The following is a 19,132-nucleotide window of genomic DNA, read 5'->3' on the forward strand; positions in this document are numbered from 1 at the left end:
ACTTACACACAGAGATGTGCACACACACCACTGACGTCATGAATGAAACTCAGTCAATAAAGGATAATTGTGTAAAAATATAATATAATATAATATATGTACTGTAATGGTTTTAGGAGCCGCGCTGCGTTGAATACAGCAGCAGCTCAGCCGAGCAGCATAGCTTAACAGCGCAGATCCATGTAACTTTCAACACTAATATTTGGGAATGTGTGAGTGTCAGAGTAAGTTTAATACTTTCCTGACACAATTTAATGTTAATTAATTTTACTGGCTCGATATCCAGGTCAGAATATTTTGCAAGCATTCAGTCGCGAATCCCCATTGAAAATGCATTAACATCTGGGAACTTCGTCAATATGGCAGTTATACCTGCTCCATCGTGCTCAGCAGAGAGGTCATTTTCATGTTTAAGAAGACTGAAAAGCTACCTCAGGTCTACTATGGGTCAGGATTGTCTCTCATCATTAGGACTTCTGTGTATTTAAAGAAGCCACACCAACAAAGTGGACATCAACAGTATTGTTGATGTGTTTGATAGAAAGAGGGGAAGGAACAAAATGTTTTTCTGACTGATTACAATTTAACATTGTCTTACACTATCTTGATACCCTTTGCAGAAGTAGTCACCTGAGGTAGCATTTGAGTCTTCTCTTATACAGCTGTATATTGTAATTGTCAGGCACGTTTTCATTTTATATTGTACTTGATTAGGTTTGCCTTTTCTGGATATGTTATTCCCATTATCAATCAATTTTATTTATATAGCGCCAAATCACAACAAACAGTTGCCCCAAGGCGCCTTATATTGTAAGGCAAGGCCATACAATAATTACGGAAAAACCCCAAAGGTCAAAACGACCTCCTGTGAGCAAGCACTTGGCAACAGTGGGAAGGAAAAACTCCCTTTTAACAGGAAGAAACCTCCAGCAGAACCAGGCTCAGGGAGGGGCAGTCTTCTGCTGGGACTGGTTGGGGCTAAGGGAGAGAACCAGGAAAAAGACATGCTGTGGAGGGGAGCAGAGATTAATCACTAATGATTAAATGCAGAGTGGTGCATACAGAGCAAAAAGAGAAAGAAACACTCAGTGCATCATGGGAACCCCCCAGCAGTCTAAGTCTATAGCAGCATAACTAAGGGATGGCTCAGGGTCACCTGATCCAGCCCTAACTATAAGCTTTAGCAAAAAGGAAAGTTTTAAGCCTAATCTTAAAAGTAGAGAGGGTGTCTGTCTCCCTGATCTGAATTGGGAGCTGGTTCCACAGGAGAGGAGCCTGAAAGCTGAAGGCTCTGCCTCCCATTCTACTCTTACAAACCCTAGGAACTACAAGTAAGCCTGCAGTCTGAGAGCAAAGCGCTCTATTGGGGTGATATGGTACTAAGAGGTCCGTAAGATAAGATGGGACCTGATTATTCAAAACCTTATAAGTAAGAAGAAGAATTTTAAATTCTATTCTAGAATTAACAGGAAGCCAATGAAGAGAGGCCAATATGGGTGAGATATGCTCTCTCCTTCTAGTCCCTGCCAGCACTCTAGCTGCAGCATTTTGAATTAACTGAACATTATAAATCTCTTGACAACTGATACATGATACATTGATGCATTTGATACCGTGGATCATCATATTCTACTTGATAGGCTGGAAAATAATTTTGGGATTACTGGGAGTGCCCGTGCATGGCTGACGTCATACTTGACCAGTCGTTCTCACTGTGTTTTGTACAGTAACACTACCTCTAACCTTAGTGACATGAAATTTGGGGTTCCACAGGGGACTGTCTTAGGCCCCCTGCTCTTCTCCCTTTATATAGCACCCCTTGGGCACATATTGCAGCGTTTTGGGATTATGTTTCACTGTTATGCAGATGATGCTCAGTTATACATGCCAATAACTGCTGGTAATCTCATTCACATAAAATCCTTAGAAGATTGCCTTGCATCAGTGAGAAGTTGGATGTCTAGAAACTTCCTACTTTTAAACTCTGATAAGACTGAAATGATGGTTCTTGGTCCAGTGAGACATCGGCATCAATTTGACCAGTTAACACTCAGCCTCATCTCCTGTGTCATACATCACACTGACAAAGTGAGGAACCTTGGGGTAATTTTTTATCCTTCACTGTCCTTTGGCCTCCACATTAGAAATATTACTAGGACTGCTTTCTTCCACCTGTGAAATATAGCGAAGATTTGTCCCATCCTGTCTATGGCTGATGCTGAGACCCTGATCCATGCATTTATCTCTTCTAGATTGGACTACTGCAATGTTCTATTTTCTGGTTTACCGCAGTCTAGCATTAGGGCTCTCCAATTGGTTCAAAATGCTGCAGCCAGACTTTTGACATGAAGCAGAAAGTACAACCACATTACACCCATTTTGGCATCCCTTCACAGGCTTCCTGTCCCAGTGAGATCAGATTTTAAGGTTCTGCTACTAACCTATAAAATTATTCATGGACTGGCACCTCCCTACCTAGCTGACCTAATTAAACCTTACGTACCGGCCCGGGCTTTACGTTCTCAGGGTGCAGGACTACTTTGTCAATTGGTCAATTCCAAAGGTATTACATTGTAAATCAATCAAGGAAAAATCTACTGGTTCATTTCAGTTTGCATTGTTTCCACTGCTGTATTAATACAGTAGTATTATTATAGCATTACCACCACCAGCAACAACTTTATGTGTAATATGTGAGATTACTTCCTATTTGGCAACAACCTTGCTGTGCCAAAAATGAATGATTCTGCATAATATGGCAGTCAGACACTGTAATTCGATTGTAGGAGAAACTAATAAAGTGAATAACAACTGCACATTTAAATGGAACCTAATGTAAAAAAGTCCCTTCGGCTGCTCCCTTATTTGCACTTGGGGTCGCCACAGCAAATCCAAGGTGGATCTGCATGTGGAATAGGCACAAGTTTTACGCCGGATGCCCTTCCTGACGCAACTCCACATTACATGGAGAAATGTGGCAGGGGTGAGATTTGAACCGGGAACCTTCCACACTGAAACCAAGTGCATTAACCACTGGGCCACCACCCCTGCAAATGGAACCTCCTGTAACTGGTCAAAAGCTCCAAATCAATCAATAAAATTACTTCACACTGTACCATTGTATAATTTGATCTTGACCAAGACCACATTATTCGTCCAACCAAACATCAGTCATTTGGTCACATCTCTCCAAATCGAAAAAAAGGTCCAAAAGAATTGAGTCAAGTGTGTATGTGTGTGTGAACACTCCAGAAGAAACCAAAATGAGGATATCTGATATTTTCATAAGCCTTTATTTTTATGCATTTTGATTTTTTTTTTTTTTCCATTTTCAATCTTTTTTAATTCCTATCTTTAGGGAAGTTTTAAGTATATGTTCATCATCTCACCTCAGCAGGACTGGTCATCTAAAGCTCCCCAAAGCAGAATGGAATGCACCAGTTTGTTTTCTGCTTTAGCTTGCTCAAATGCTTCTGAAAACGGCAAGTAGGAAACCTGTGAAGAAACAGTCACACAATTATAAAATGGGCTGACTAAAACATTCAGGTCAAACATGCAGAACTTTGGCGTTTTACCTTCTTGAAGGGGTAGAGTGTGACCTCCAGGTGGCGGGCAGCATCTTGCTGACTGATCTCTGAGGTCCAGTGAATGTCCTCAAAGACAAAATGAATCGGCTGACCTTTGTCATCCTGACTGTTGATGATGTTACCCTCATCATCCAGGATGATAGAGGGAGTGGATGGTCCAGTGGACTGCAGCTCTAACTGTGAACACACAGAAACAGTTTTAAGTACAACTCAGGCCTATACAATACTTAGCAACCAGTTAAACGTGACCTGTTGTAGGTAAGAAAACACTGAGAAATGCATTATTCCATGACTCCACCTACCAAATCCTCAGAACCTCTGCTTATTTGCAAAGTGTGGAAAAAGTGTGAGCATAAAGTCATTCTGGTCAATCAACTATTTAAGTATTATGATCGTTTTAAACACTGCAGTGTGAATAAACTGAAGTCAAACACAAAAATAATTCAACTTTAAGCTTATATGCTTTCAGTACATAACAAGAACATTTCTAAATAACAAAGCAAGTGCTTGACATGTTTATCTGTTTTATTAAAGAAAAGTTGTAGAAAGTAACTTACATTAATAAAAACTGGATTACTTTGATTCACGTTTGATCAACATTTTCTTGTAAAAACATGAAATTTGCTTTTTCGTCTCGTAAATTACTTGATATTGAGAGAAATTTCACCTTTTATGCAGCATCTTAACAATAACAACAAAATGCTAAAACTGTTGTTCACAGAAAATGGTACCAAATTTGCTGAATATAACTGCATGTTTAAAACACTTAAGTGGTTTGAATTAGATGAGATGTATGAGTGGGTTTCCAACAGAAACCCTACTTTCAGTGGAGCAAAAATAATTATTAAAAATATGATGTATGCATATTCAAATGAAATACTGGAAAAAAGAGAAACTGATTAATGTGAATTTAAGTGGTGTATTAATGAGCCAAAACTAAATAATAGTAGTAGCAATGCCATGATGAAAGCAGAATGTTGTGTGCATTTCATTAAGTGGCGCATAAGATAAATTATGACATATTTAAATCTAAATGATCCATTCATCCATCCATTTTCTTCTGCTTTATCCGGAGTCGGGTCGCGGGGGTAGCAGCTCAAGCAAAGCCGCCCAGACACGCAGTACTGACCTTGGTGAGCACCAGGCCAAAGCTGTGGAAATTTAAAAAATGACAAACAAGCTCATTTCAACTAATGTGTAGCTTTCATCCCAATTTCCATAATACATGCTAAGATTGTTCTCAGCAACAAGCCCAGACAGGTCTACAGTGGTGTTAGTGATTTTGTTTTCTTTTCTGTTTGCTTTGCTATTAAGTAATTACTTTTCTTAAATGATCATATTCTTAGTTTGATATATTTTTAGTCTGCTATTTGTTTGAATGCGCATGTTGAACTGGTGTCGCAGACCGAACGACCCCCCCTAAAAATCGGTCTGCCCTGCCATCACTGCGCATGCATCATTCCGGAGCGTCGGCAGTATTTCACCAATTATCACCTCGTTTCTGCTTAAAACTGCATGCCAGTCTTCATCTATCTCAGCGACAGATATCTGAAACTTTTGTACAACAATCATTTCCACATAAATTCAGCATTATTCCATAATAAAAGACGGAGGAAGTGATCAGAGCGCAGCAGCCATGACGAGCTGCTCCTGCTGCATTCACTGCGCCTCCGTCATTTCAAAACATCACAGAGTTTTGCCTAGTTTATGCTTAAAACTGCCTCGTTTCTGCTTAAAACTGACTTTAGAATAATTTAAGAGGTTTTACCTTGTCATCTGATGGTTAATAATCCCATTATTCCCTTTGATTGCTTTGGGTGAAGAGAGTCCATCTTAGACGAGCTGCTGAGTTCTGAAATGACGCATGTGCAGTGGAGGCAGGGCGGACCGTTCGGTCTGCGGCACCAGTTTTACCACTTAGAACAAAGAGATTCAGGTAACAATATAAATCATATGTCCCGGTATCGCGTGGGTTATGGGCAGGGGGTGGGACCTCCCCTGAAAGCCCACGGGGACCAATAAGGGAAGGATTTTGCAAAATAAGGTCTGCCTTTGTAACGCGCATGTTGTGCTTTATAAAAACTGTTTTAGTCCATTGTTCGTGGTTCTGAATGAATGGATCTGTGAGAGAAGTTCTTCAGAATCCAGGCCTGTTTTTCCACTGTGACTTTGAATAAATTTAAGTGTGAAATTGTTTGACTTTGTACTTTGTGAGGGACAGTATTACAGTAAGAACCAGGTAGGATTAACAGTGGGGAGGGTCCACTAGTCCTAGGATCCACTAGTCCTAACCTCTTAATATTATTTGATGGTGTATGTTACAACCCAAAACTGATTTTAAAATTCACAAATAAATGTAATAGTTTCAAATAGCTAACAAACCAGATCCAGTTTTGTTCAATTTACAAAATAAAACATATGATTCTCTTAACATAGACCATTAATTACCTTTAATTGTGCTGTTGTCTATAAATCAGTTGAATTGAAAATCATCAAATGGTAATTCACCATAATTATTTTTTTTTTCACTGTCACACTTTTGTAACATTACTTAACCTACTTTAGTGCAACATATAGCCCACCATGAATGTAAAAATAACTTCAACATGCTCTCTTTAATACTAGGAGTAGGACTAGTGGACCCTACGACTAGTGGATCCTAGGACTCATGCGAAGTTCCCGTCTAGGGTATATAACATAGGCAAAGCAAGTTACTCAAATCAACCTATGTCTAATCAGTTTAAGCTGGTTAGTTACAAGATGACTCCTTTTGCTGTTTTTGAGTTATCATGTTAACACTCTAGTTGGGATTGACTCATTTATCTGTTCATTTGTTCACTTGATTTTACAGGGTACATGTTGAGGCTATTCTAAAGCTAATGACAGTCTTGCTTCCATGTGTAAAATAACTGCATCAGTGCAGCGCTACCTGAGGCAGGTATCCAATGTCCACCTCCATGTTGCTGTTCTCGCTGGCTCCATACAGCCACTCCATGTCCACATTTAGAGACCTGGGTCACAACAGCATGTGAACTGGGTTATCTGACAGCATCCTACTGACCGGGAAAAACAACAGTGTGTTGAAACAGTTCACCTGTCATTGGGGACATAGAGGTGGAAGTGGCGAACATGGGATCCATCTTTCGATAGGATAACGTTCCCAGTGAACTGCCCCGGGGTGAACCAGAAGGGAAAATCTGGGACTTCATTCAGCTGGAATTCTGCATGAATCCTGCAAAAGTAAACAGAACAAGCAGTTGGTTTTGGACTGCAACAAGAGGATTACAAGAGAATGTAACTGGGACATTAATGCGGTAAGCCCACAACCAAAACTTCAAGTTGTAGATTCTTGCAAAGCGTCCAACCACTCATAAATACTTCCAAACCACTACACACTAAACAAAGGTTCTAAAACTGCGAGAATTGAAGATTTTGTAATAGTCCATACAATACTTTGCAGTCAACACATTGAAAATTAACTGGTAACCTTTATAAAAAAATGTTTAAAAAGTGCGTTGAATGAGCTGGAGAAAGCATTTGGAGCTATCTAAAAAGGTAATTATTTGTCATGTTTACATTGTCATGGCTTGGTAAAACAGTTGCATGTTCTTTCTTTCTTGTGGGCAGCAGTAAAAGTATGTTTATGACAGATTTAACATCTCCTTATAATCCTTCAGACGAGCTGCGCTCTGATGCGGTGCGCTGACGCAACCACTCATTCTGTTCACTTCTTCTTTACTCCACACAGTGTTGGTGAGCAGATCGTGTTACATTGCACGACATTTATGCGTGAAAGATTTTTTTTGAACATTTCAAAATTCTCTTTGCGCAATTGCACACACTAGCACCCCTCCCATGTTCAGTCTGCACCTGTTAAAGATGAGTTTACTCTCCTGCACAACACAGGTCATGCAAGTGCATGCATCAAAGTTGTGAAGTGTCAGTGCACCTTTAGTGACAACAAATACACATTTAAAACAGCTGGATCTGCAGTAATATACTGTATACACAATTTAGATAGACAATCTTATCTCTGCTTCATTAGTTCACCTGAAGACAATGTCATAATAGAAGTCGTTCTTGGCGTGAATGCAGGCAACTGTGCCCTGAGGGGCGAAACGTGATTTGACAAAGGGGCGGGGGTGAAACATGCTCAGCAATGAGTGGATGAGAACCTGTGGTAGAAGAAGAAGAGTCATCAATAATAGGTTTTCAGTCAAAATGTAAATAAAGTGTCCATAGTGATATTACCTCTTTGCCCTTTGGTGGAGGTGGATGATAACGACTGTTTGGCAAATATCCAGTGAAGATGTTGAGCTCACTCGGAATCACCCACCATGTGTCTCCTACTTTTTCCTTGTTCTTTGGTGGCAGGAAGACCCTGAACTGGCTGGCAAAGAAGGAAGACAAAGGCACTGCTGGGTTTTTCCATGATCGCAGCCCACTCAGAGAGCTGCGAGAAACCTGCTGGAGCATGACACCGCATGACGTTGATAAATCTTCAAAATACAATTAAACTTCTTCAACACAGTTTGATTACTGGGTATATATTAACTGCAATCTTTACCTGCCTGAGTGCAATAATTTCAGCATACTACATGCTGGCTACTGGTTTATTAGCAAGATTACTCAAAACCAACAAACTGATTGAAAAGTAAAAAAGTTGAGCCTATCCAAGTAATTCTGACCATGAGCCAACAATTTTAAATAAAGCCTTCAGCACTACTTTAAAGCATATTTTGGTTTATCTGCAGCTTATACTGAAGCATTTGAAGCCTACAAGGCTTTCAAAATTGTCAAACTACCATATAGACGTTTTGTTTGAATTTCCTAATAATTGATGTAAATGAAGTCCAAGACATATTCAGTGGCTTGGAAATGTTTATGTATCCATCCCCTGACCTGTCTAAAGAAACCTGGCAAAGTGATGATTTGTATTAAAAATAATCATTATATAGTTTGTCCAATTACCTACGTACATACACACATGTAACATCACAGTTTAAAATAGAGCAGCATGATTATGCATGTTCCAGATACACCCAAAGAAGTACATCACAAGGAGATTGCTCCATTTTTCTTCTCTGTCAGATTTCTGTGGTTGAGATATGAGGAGCACTTCTTGTTTCAGCTTCATTGAGGTGGTTTATAGATACAAAATTACAAAAATTGTCACTCTCCAATTACTTATGGACCTGACTATTCTGTTAAAAAAAAAAAAAAAACCCTGAATAGTTTGTTGTCTCACCCCGAGGAAGCCATCCTTGCTTTTTGTCATAGAGTCAAGCAGCAGCGGCTGCATTTTGGCCTCCAAGATCAAAGTCTCCCCTTTGGGGTCTGGGGTCACTTCCTCCTCAAATTCTACTGGGGGTCTAATCCCTGCAATCAGCCATATGAGATCTCAGTTAATGAAGGGTTAAAGAGTGAAGTTTTCTTGGCAAGGAAGGAGAAAATATTCAACAAACAACAGTGACAAAGTGGGAGGGGGAAAAAAGAGAGAAGTGAGATGACATACCTGTGAGCTTCTCTACAATTGGTTTGAACTCCTCTGGACTGAGATAGAGGTCGTGGTCCGTGTCTAAGGAGGAGAAAAGAAAAATACCCTCTGGACCTAGAGTTCGGACGCTCTCCTCCTATTGGACAAAGACATGTGGCACACACGCTTTCATGTGTTGCACTGAAACCGGGACAGTGAGCAATCATTTTAAAACAGATGGTTTACATCTACAGTGGATTAGTCAAATCAAATCAATTTTATTTATATAGCGCCAAATCACAACAAACAGTTGCCCCAAGGCACTTTATATTGTAAGGCAAAAGCCATACAATAATTACAGAAAAACCCCAACGGTCAAAACGACCCCCTGTGAGCAAGCACTTGGCGACAGTGGGAAGGAAAAACTCCCTTTTAACAGGAAGAAACCTACAGCAGAACGAGGCTCAGGGAGGGGCAGTCTTCTGCTGGAACTGGTTGGGGCTGAGGGGAGTGAACCAGGAAAAAGACATGCTGTGGAAGAGAGCAGAGATCAATCACTAATGATTAAATGCAGAGTGGTGCATACAGAGCAAAAAGAGAAAGAAACACTCAGTGCATCATGGGAACCCCCCAGCAGTCTAAGTCTATAGCAGCATAACTAAGGGATGGTTCAGGGTCACCTGATCCAGCCCTAACTATAAGCTTTAGCAAAAAGGAAAGTTTTAAGCCTAATCTTAAAAGTAGAGAGGGTGTCTGTCTCCCTGATCGGAATTGGGAGCTGGTTCCACAGGAGAGGAGCCTGAAACCTGAAGGCTCTGCCTCCCATTCTACTCTTAAAAACCCTAGGAACTACAAGTAAGCCTGCAGTCTGAGAGCGAAGTGCTCTATTGGGGTGATATGGTACTATGAGGTCCCTAAGATAAGTTGGGACGTGATTATTCAAAACCTTATAAGTAAGAAGAAGAATTTTAAATTCTCTTCTAGAATTAACAGGAAGCCAATGAAGAGAGGCCAATATGGGTGAAATATGCTCTCTCCTTCTAGTCCCCGTCAGTACTCTAGCTGCAGCATTTTGAATTAACTGAAGGCTTTTCAGGGAACTTTTAGGACAACCTGATAATAATGAATTACAATAGTCCAGCCTAGAGGAAATAAATGCATGAATTAGTTTTTCAGCATCACTCTGAGACAAGACCTTTCTAATTTTAGAGATACTGCGCAAATGCAAAAAAGCAGTCCTACATATTTGCTTAATATGCACACTGAAGGACATATCCTGATCAAAAATGACTCCAAGATTTCTCACAGTATTACTAGAGGTCAGGGTAATGCCATCCAGAGTAAGGATCTGGTTAGACACCATGTTTCTAAGATTTGTGGGGCCAAGTACAATAACTTCAGTTTTATCTGAATTTAAAAGCAGGAAATTAGAGGTCATCCATTTCTTTATGTCTGTAAGACATTCCTGCAGTTTAACTAATTGGTGTGTGTCCTCTGGCTTCATGGATAGATAAAGCTGGGTATCATCTGCGTAACAATGAAAATTTAACCAATGCTTTCTAATAATACTGCCTAAGGGAAGCATGTATAAAGTGAATAAAATTGGTCCTAGCACAGAACCTTGTGGAACTCCATAATTAACCTTAGTCTGTGAAGAAGACTCCCCATTTACATGAACAAACTGTAATCTATTAGATAAATATGATTCAGACCACCGCAGCGCAGTGCCTTTAATACCTATGGCATGCTGTAATCTCTGTAATAAAATTTTATGGTCAACAGTATCAAAAGCAGCACTGAGGTCTAACAGGACAAGCACAGAGATGAGTCCACAGTCTGAGGCCATAAGAAGTAGGGGTGCCGGAAAAAAATCGATTCACATCCGAATCGCGATTCTTATTTATTACGATTCTGAATCGATCCAAAATGTCCAAGAATGTATTTTAAAAAGCATTTTTTAAAATATTTTCTTACTTACTCGCTGCATGTACTGTTTGTCAGGCAACGGCTTCTGTATTACAGCGTCCCCGCGAGGGGAGGGTCCGGCGTGCTTCAAACATTCGTGAGCTGTAGCTTAGCATGGCGGATGAAGAGCTAATTCAGCCAGCACCATCTTTGCTGAATGCAAATGTTTGAGTGCATTTTGGATTTTATTATTTGCTGCGTAAGAAGGAGCCTGACATGACTTATGCAGTGTGCAAAATCTGCAAAATGAAAGTCAAGTACTTCGGCAACACTTCAACTCCGCAAGCACACATGCACACATATGACCCGGAGATAAAAGGAGCGGAGCAGTGGTCTCTGCCGACTACTGACCAGTGCTTCGCTAAACTGCCAGCCAACTCTGAACGAACAAAGCAGATAAGTAAATTTACATCTAGAATCACTTGATTAACCTTGTAAAGCTGCATTTTCTTAAACATAAACATTTTTTAAGTAATATAACTATTTCTCAGAGCTGTTTGAATTGAAAATCGATTCTGAATCGAATCGTCACCCCAAGAATCGGAATCGAATTGAATCGTGAGTTGTTGTACGATTCACATCCCTAATAAGAAGATCATTTGTAACCTTCACTAATGCTGTTTCTGTACTATGATAAATTCTAAAACCTGACTGAAACTCTTCAAATAGACCATTCCTCTACAGATGATCAATTAGCTGTTTTACAACTACCCTTTCAAGAATTTTCGAGAGAAATGGAAGGTTAGAGATTGGCCTATAATTAGCTAAGATAGCTGGGTCAAGTGATGGCTTTTTAAGTAATGGTTTAATTACTGCCACCTTAAAAGCCTGTGGTACATAGCGAACTATTAACCAAATACCAGCATTACTGAAAGCAGCCAAAGATAAGGATATGTCTTTGGGATGGTTATGAGTAATGTTTTTCTCTAATAGTTAAAATTTTATTAGCAAAGAAAGTCATGAAGTCATTACTAGTTAAAGTTAAAGGAATACTCGGCTCAATAGAGCTCTGACTCTTTGTCAGCCTGGCTACAGTGCTGAAAAGAAACCTGGGGTTGTTCTTATTTTCTTCAATTAGTGATGAGTAGTAAGATGTCCCAGCTTTACGAAGGGCTTTTTTATAGAGCAACAGACTCTTTTTCCAGGCTAAGTGAAGATCTTCTAAATTAGTGAGATGCTATTTCCTCTCCAACTTATGGGTTATCTGCTTTAAGCTGCGAGTTTGTGAGTTATACCACGGAGTCAGGCACTTCTGATTTAAGGCTCTCTTTTTCAGAGGAGCTACAGCATCCAAAGTTGTGCTCAGTGAGGATGTAAAACTACTGACGAGATAATCTATCTCACTCACAGAGTTTAGGTAGCTACTCTGCACTGTGTTGGTATATGGCATTGGAGAACATAACAAAGAAGGAATCATATCCTTAAACCTAGTTGCAGCGCTTTCCGAAATCTTATTCCCCACTGCTGGGTAGTCCATTAAAGTAAATGTAAATGTTATTAAGAAATGATCAGACAGAAGGGGGTTTTCAGGGAATACTGTTAAGTCTTCAATTTCCATACCATAAGTCAGAACAAGATCTAAAGTATGGTTAAAGTGGTGGGTGGACTCATTTACATTTTGAGCGAAGCCAACTGAGTCTAATAATAGATTAAATGCAGTGTTGAGGCTGTCATTCTCAGCATCTATGTGGATGTTAAAATCGCCCACTATAATTATCTTATCTGAGCTAAGCACTAAGTCAGACAAAAGGTCTGAAAATTTACAGAGAAACTCACAGTAACGACCAGGTGGACGATAGATAACAACAAATAAAACTTTTTTTGGGGACTTCCAATTTGGATGGACAAGAGTAAGAGTCAAGCTTTCAAATTAATTAAAGCTCTGTCTGGGTTTTTGATTAATTAATAAGCTGGAGTGGAAGATTACTGCTAATCCTCCCCCTCGGCCCGTGCTACAAGCATTCTGACAGTTAGTGTGACTCGGGGGTGTTGACTCATTTAAACTAACATATTCATCCTGCTGTAACCAGGTTTCTGTAAGGCAGAATAAATCAATATGTTGATCAATTATTATATCATTTACTAACAGGGACTTAGAAGAGAGAGATCTAATGTTTAATAGACCACATTTAACTGTTTTAGTCTGTGGTGCAGTTGAAGGTGCTATATTATTTTTTCTTTTTGAATTTTTATGCTTAAATAGATTTTTACTGGTTGTTGGTGGTCTGGGAGCAGGCACCGTCTCTACGGGAATGGGGTATTGGGGGGATGGCAGGGGGAGAGAAGCTGCAGAGAGATGTGTAACTCTGCTTCCTGGTCCCAACCCTGGATAGTCACGATTTGGGGGGTTTAATAAAATTGGCCAGATTTCTAGAAATGAGAGCTGCTCCATCCAAAGTGGGATGGATGCCGTCTCTCCTAACAAGACCAGGTTTTCCCCAGAAGCTTTGCCAATTATCTATGAAGCCCACCTCATTTTTTGGACACCACTCAGACAGCCAGCAATTCAAGGAGAACATGCGGCTAAACATGTCACTCCCGGTCCGATTGGGGAGGGGCCCAGAGAAAACTACAGAGTCCGACATTGTTTTTGCAAAGTTACACACCGATTCAATGTTAATTTTAGTGACCTCCGATTGGCGTAACCGGGTGTCGTTACTGCCGACTTGAATTACAATCTTACCAAATTTACGCTTAGCCTTAGCCAGCAGTTTCAAATTTCCTTCAATGTCGCCTGCTCTGGCCCCCAGAAGACAATTGACTATGGTTGCTGGTATCGCTAACTTCACATTTCTCAAAACAGAATTGCGAATAACCAGAGTTTGTTCCTTGGCGGGTGTGTCGCCGAGTGGGGAAAAACGGTTAGAGATGTGAACGGGTTGGTGGTGTACAGGGGGCTTCTGTTTAGGACTACACTTCCTCTTCACAGTCACCCAGCTGACCTGCTTTCCCGGCTGCTCGGGATCTGCTGGGGGACAGCTAACGACGGCTAAGCTACCTTGGTCTGCACCAACTACAGGGGCCTGGCTAGCTGTAGGATTTTCCAAGGTGCGGAGCCGAATCTCCAATTCACCCAGCCTGGCCTCCAAAGCTACGAATAAGTTACACTTATTACAAGTACCATTACTGCTAAAAGAGGCCGAGGAATAACTAAACATTTCACACCCAGAGCAGAAAAGTGCGGGAGAGACAGGAGAAGCCACCATGCTAAACCGGCTAAGAGCTAGTAGCTGCGCTAAGCTAGCGGATTCCTAAAAACACACAAAGTGAATAATGTGTAAATAATTTAGAGGTGATTCAGCAGAGGGAGTGCTTTAGTTAAGGCACGTGAAGATTACACTGTGAAACAAATTGTTATCTAGTTATCTAGATCAATCTAACTACGCAGATTAAACAGCTAACAGATACAGCAAAACACTGCTGTGCTCCGGACCAGGAAGTGATACAATACCGCAGTGAGAGCCAACCACCAGTAGAGGCAAGCAAGAGTCAAGACACTCATGTGTCACTCCACTCATTAGTGGAGTATATGTTGCAAAAGCACAGTCATAGCTGTGCGATAAAGTTAAGATATTTGTACTAAAAGTGACAATGTTTCTGCAGTAGTTGGCCAGTTGTATCTGCCTTCATCCAACAACAGCAGCTCTGTTTGTAGGCCACAAGCCCATAGCCCTTGGATGTAGTTCAGCCTGATCACATGGAAGACAGATGTGTGCCCATTAATGTGTTTAAAATGGAGAGAAGAGAGGGAGGGGGCAACCAGAAGACCATGTTAAATTCAACAAGGGTGGATTTCAAACAGAGGTTGTGTAATCAGCTGAGCCAAACACCCACCCTCGCCAATAAAACATCACATGGTGGAAAAACACTGCAGATGTGGGATATGACTGAAACTATTGTCGGATAGATAAGGCAGCTGTTTGCCAAGCATTACCGCAAGCACACCAATCACAGCTTTCAAAAATGGCAAATGCATTTATAAAGTAAAATTTTAAAGATTTTTTTTTTTACTCTTAAAAAAGGTGTGTAAATGTCAGGTGGCTGTACACATTATTTCACACTGAACAAAAGCACAATTTTTGTAAAAAAAAAAAAAGTGTTGGAGTCTATTATGTCTATGAACTCTAATAAAATGTTTGTGCATTACAAGTATGTGGAGGGACATGGGGTCAAGTCTTTATTACAAGATCAGATTGCTTCCCAAATTTGAATTCTGCTGTATCTGAATGCAATTGTGACACTATTAAAGTAACAAAAAAGAAATGGTGTACAGGCAAATCCCTCACCCAGCTCCCATTTAAAATACTACAATAGTTGACCTCATGACTGAAACAACTACTATAAGGTACCTTGGATTTAGTTGTAAATTGTGTCCCGATTTGTATGCATAGCTCATGTTTGGGCCAAAGGGTCTTGGAGGGTTGCCAGGGCTCGTGACTATATCCCCCATTGCCTGTTTTTTAACACTGCACCCAGTGATCCAAAACTTCACACATTTGAGAAATGTTGGTTTCTCAAAATGCAAAAGATGGAGAACCACAACCTGCTTTTTCTGGGTCAGGGTCAAAACTTCTCAGTGGCCCCTTTAAATCCAAAGTAAGCACCACACCAAAAACTGCACTCTTATTCACCAAGTAGTCAACAAAAACAGCAGTTCCAAAATGGTTCAGGTTACAGATCCCTGTGTACACCCTGACTCACCACCATGAAACCACACCACCAATCGCCAATAACAATAACCAGTCTTGCACAAAATAGCAGTTGTGGAAGCTGCCATGGTCGAGAACAAACAAGGTGGTCATAGTCTTAAAGATGTGGAGGATCATAGCAGGCAAAAGCAAAAACCAAGCTGAGGCAGAGCCAGTTTGAAAACCGCTGGTTCAGAGCATCATTCTGAAACTGGAAGCATATAACGCACCAGTCAGCTTCTGGGACCATAAAATTTTCACGTTTGGTCCACATTTACAGTGCAAAAGACTTGATAATGTAAAAACTATCCCACATCTGGATCAGTTTGTGCTTTGAGACACGTCTACTGCATTATGACATTTCCACAAGCTAGAGAAAAGAAATAGTAATCAAAAGCTCCTTTCCGTTTAAAGGGATAGGCATCATATGTATGTATGTATGTGTGTGTGTGTAATTAGTCCTTAAAATAAATTCTTCTTTTCAATATTATACTAATAAATAAGTTAAAACCGTCTGTAAAGTTACAGTAGGTCTTACATGACGTTTGAGGAGCTGCGCATCTTGATAATACTTGATCCCAAAAGCGAATAGCGGAACAACACCAACTACGAGCAGCGCCCAGATCCTCCCGGAAATGCAGGATCCACAGGCCGGGCTCTGGCGCACGTTCTGCGGCGGACATCCACTCTCGTCCTCGGTGACTCTTTTATCCACGTCCGCGGCCATTCTCGACCCCCGCCGCAGCTATTTATTCGCAGACATATCAGCGGATAACAGCCAAGCTGAGACTTCGTGTAAAGTTTCCCAAAAAAGATAGACGAAAACCGTAATTTAGAAATAATCACTTTTCCCTCAGCTCGAAACACACATTAGCTTCTAGCATCACAAACTCCTTGTCTCCTCTATTCCACATCCAAACATATTGGGATGGTCAAGTTAGCGCAACAAAAAACAAGGCTAGGAAACGCTTGAGAATAGATTTCAAAATAAAAGCATTGCTTTTTTTTTCCCCTAGCGAACCTCAAACTAGCTAACAATTCGTAACCCTCTCCTGCTGCTGTGGATTCGAGTTGCTACATTGATTTAATATATTTACAATGTGAAAACACCTATGTAAACAAAGAGCATAAATGCAAAGAGACGAAATTGTGGTGCTTTATTCACTAATACAGCCGCTAGATGGCACTATAGTAATGATGCGATTTTGGACTGAAAACACCAATGGGAACACCACAAGACCTACGGTTATAAATTTACAGGAACCAGAACTTTATTTCAGAAGAAAATATGAGTTGGAGAACAATTTGTCGCTGTCTAATACGTTTATTGAGGAAAACATGAATTTTATTTAAAAATTATACAAATATTTTTTCCAACCAAAGCTTATTTAATAAGCTTTTATTCAGTTATTGCTTCTAAGTGTTGTTTTTATGTTTAATTTTCAGAGGATTGATTTTATTTATTTTGATGCTGTGAATGTTTTAAATTATTTTGGGCTCATTTGTGTCAGTATGTAGATAGTAATTATCTTCCAGTCATTTCAAATAAAATAGTTGCACATATTGTTAAATAAATTGATTGATTGATTTCTATTTAATACTAACACTTTCTGTAATTGTGTATTTAACTAACCATTGTTTGCTATTTACTGTTTCTGTTCTCTGGCAAAATAATTTCCTTTGGGATAAGTAAAGTTTATCTTTATATGTATGCAAATTTCAATTTCTGTTTGGAAAATGTTACATTTGGATTTGCCAGTTATGAAAATGCTCATAGAGACTATTTATTATAAATCTTTCAGTAATTTCAAGCAAATTTAAGTTTCACAAATGTATCTATAGAAGGAAGAGAGTCTGTTTTAATTTCTTTCTGTTACGCTTGAATTTATGTCTAAAGACATTGAAAAACTCCAACAATGGAAAAGGTATAAAAAATTTTTGCAAATATTTTCATTCAGTAATGTAAGAATTTTATTTTTGTTTTAATCATTTTATTCAGAAAATTCAGAGTGGTTTTTTAATTTATTTTTGATCTCTATAAATTAATACTGGTTGGTCTGGTGTGGTTATTTATTCATGTAAATGTTCATGTTTTTCTTTTTGTTCAGTAAAATAAAAATATAAAGCAATACTAAAATACCCTTGGCCATATGAGCATTGTTTTCTTTACAATTTGCTGTTGTTTAATTAATTATTAAGATCCTATTGTCTTATGTACAATTTGTATATGTTCAATAAAGCCACTCTATTAATCAATCAATCAATCAAAAACAGTATTTAAGTGCAGAAGTTGTGCAAATCAAGGATTATCTGTAGATCACCCTCTGTGCATTCTCAGGTATTAATGAGACAAATTTAACTCTATCAAAAGTTAGCTTTGAGTTAGACCTTAGCATGCACGGTAAGGTCTACAAAATGTCTTGTAAATGGCTCCACAGGTGTTATCAGGTTACAAAACAGCATTTTCAGTTTTAGAAGTGTTTATTTCTCACTAGCTTTTACATAAGATGTGACAAAGGCGATATAATTGCACACAAAGGAAACAGAGTTTTGCAGCTAGCTACCAGGCTGTCATGTCACCACGCTAACATCCATGAAATGCCTTGTAAGTAAGTTCAGAGGTTAGATTAGAGTTAGATTCCAAAAACAGCGTTTTCAATTTTAGAAGCGTTTATTTCTCACAGGCTTTGGAGAGACCAGCCACTGACGTCACGGTGCAGCTGTACTCTGATTGGCTGTCACGCCTGCCACTCAAAAATAAAACTGAATCGATTGATAGCTCATTGACCCGCACACTCCGTACAATCTGCTGAAGCAAACTGGCGACCATCTTGCCACTCCCAACTTATTCAGACTGCACATAGACAGCTTATTAGAATGTCAACAATTTCAAGTAATAACTGGGCTGATTCTCTCATTTACGTATTTTTGTTCTTCGTATAATGTAAGACTGGTCCCTCCTAATCCATGCCTGCCATGATTAGCTATTTGATTTATTTTCTTTATTTCTCTTATTACTTTGAAACTTTCTTCCCTTCTGTTCTCTATCTCACTGGGCCAAATACTCAGTTCTAAAAATTAGCATTCTTTAATCAAAGTTTATACACACACACACACACATATATATACATACATATACACATATATATACATACATATACACATATATACATATACATACATATACATATACATACATATACATATATATATATATATATATATATACATATATATATACACATATACATATATATACATATATATATACACATATACATATATACATATATATATATATACATACATATATACATATATATACATACATATATACACATATATATACATATATATACACATATATATATACACATATATACACATATATATACATACATATATATATACACATA

At 39.2% G+C, this 19,132-nt stretch overlaps 1 protein-coding gene across 1 annotated transcript in view; it reads right to left on the reverse strand.

Moving 5' to 3' along the window:
* The window catches only part of selenon (selenoprotein N), a 30,602-nt gene extending 14,009 nt beyond the window's left edge, over positions 1-16,593 (reverse strand). The window contains exons 1-9 of the mRNA XM_034159682.1: positions 16,255-16,593; positions 9,103-9,220; positions 8,836-8,966; positions 7,839-8,051; positions 7,638-7,762; positions 6,682-6,819; positions 6,517-6,598; positions 3,576-3,764; positions 3,390-3,495 (exon numbers count right to left, since the gene is read on the reverse strand). Coding sequence (XP_034015573.1) covers positions 3,390-3,495; positions 3,576-3,764; positions 6,517-6,598; positions 6,682-6,819; positions 7,638-7,762; positions 7,839-8,051; positions 8,836-8,966; positions 9,103-9,220; positions 16,255-16,443 — 1,291 coding nt within the window. The 5' untranslated portion in view covers positions 16,444-16,593. The remainder of the gene's footprint in view (positions 1-3,389; positions 3,496-3,575; positions 3,765-6,516; positions 6,599-6,681; positions 6,820-7,637; positions 7,763-7,838; positions 8,052-8,835; positions 8,967-9,102; positions 9,221-16,254) is intronic.
* Positions 16,594-19,132: the final 2,539 nt, after the last annotated feature.

This window comes from Thalassophryne amazonica, chromosome 19 (assembly GCF_902500255.1).
Source record: "Thalassophryne amazonica chromosome 19, fThaAma1.1, whole genome shotgun sequence".
Lineage (NCBI taxonomy): Eukaryota > Metazoa > Chordata > Actinopteri > Batrachoidiformes > Batrachoididae > Thalassophryne > Thalassophryne amazonica.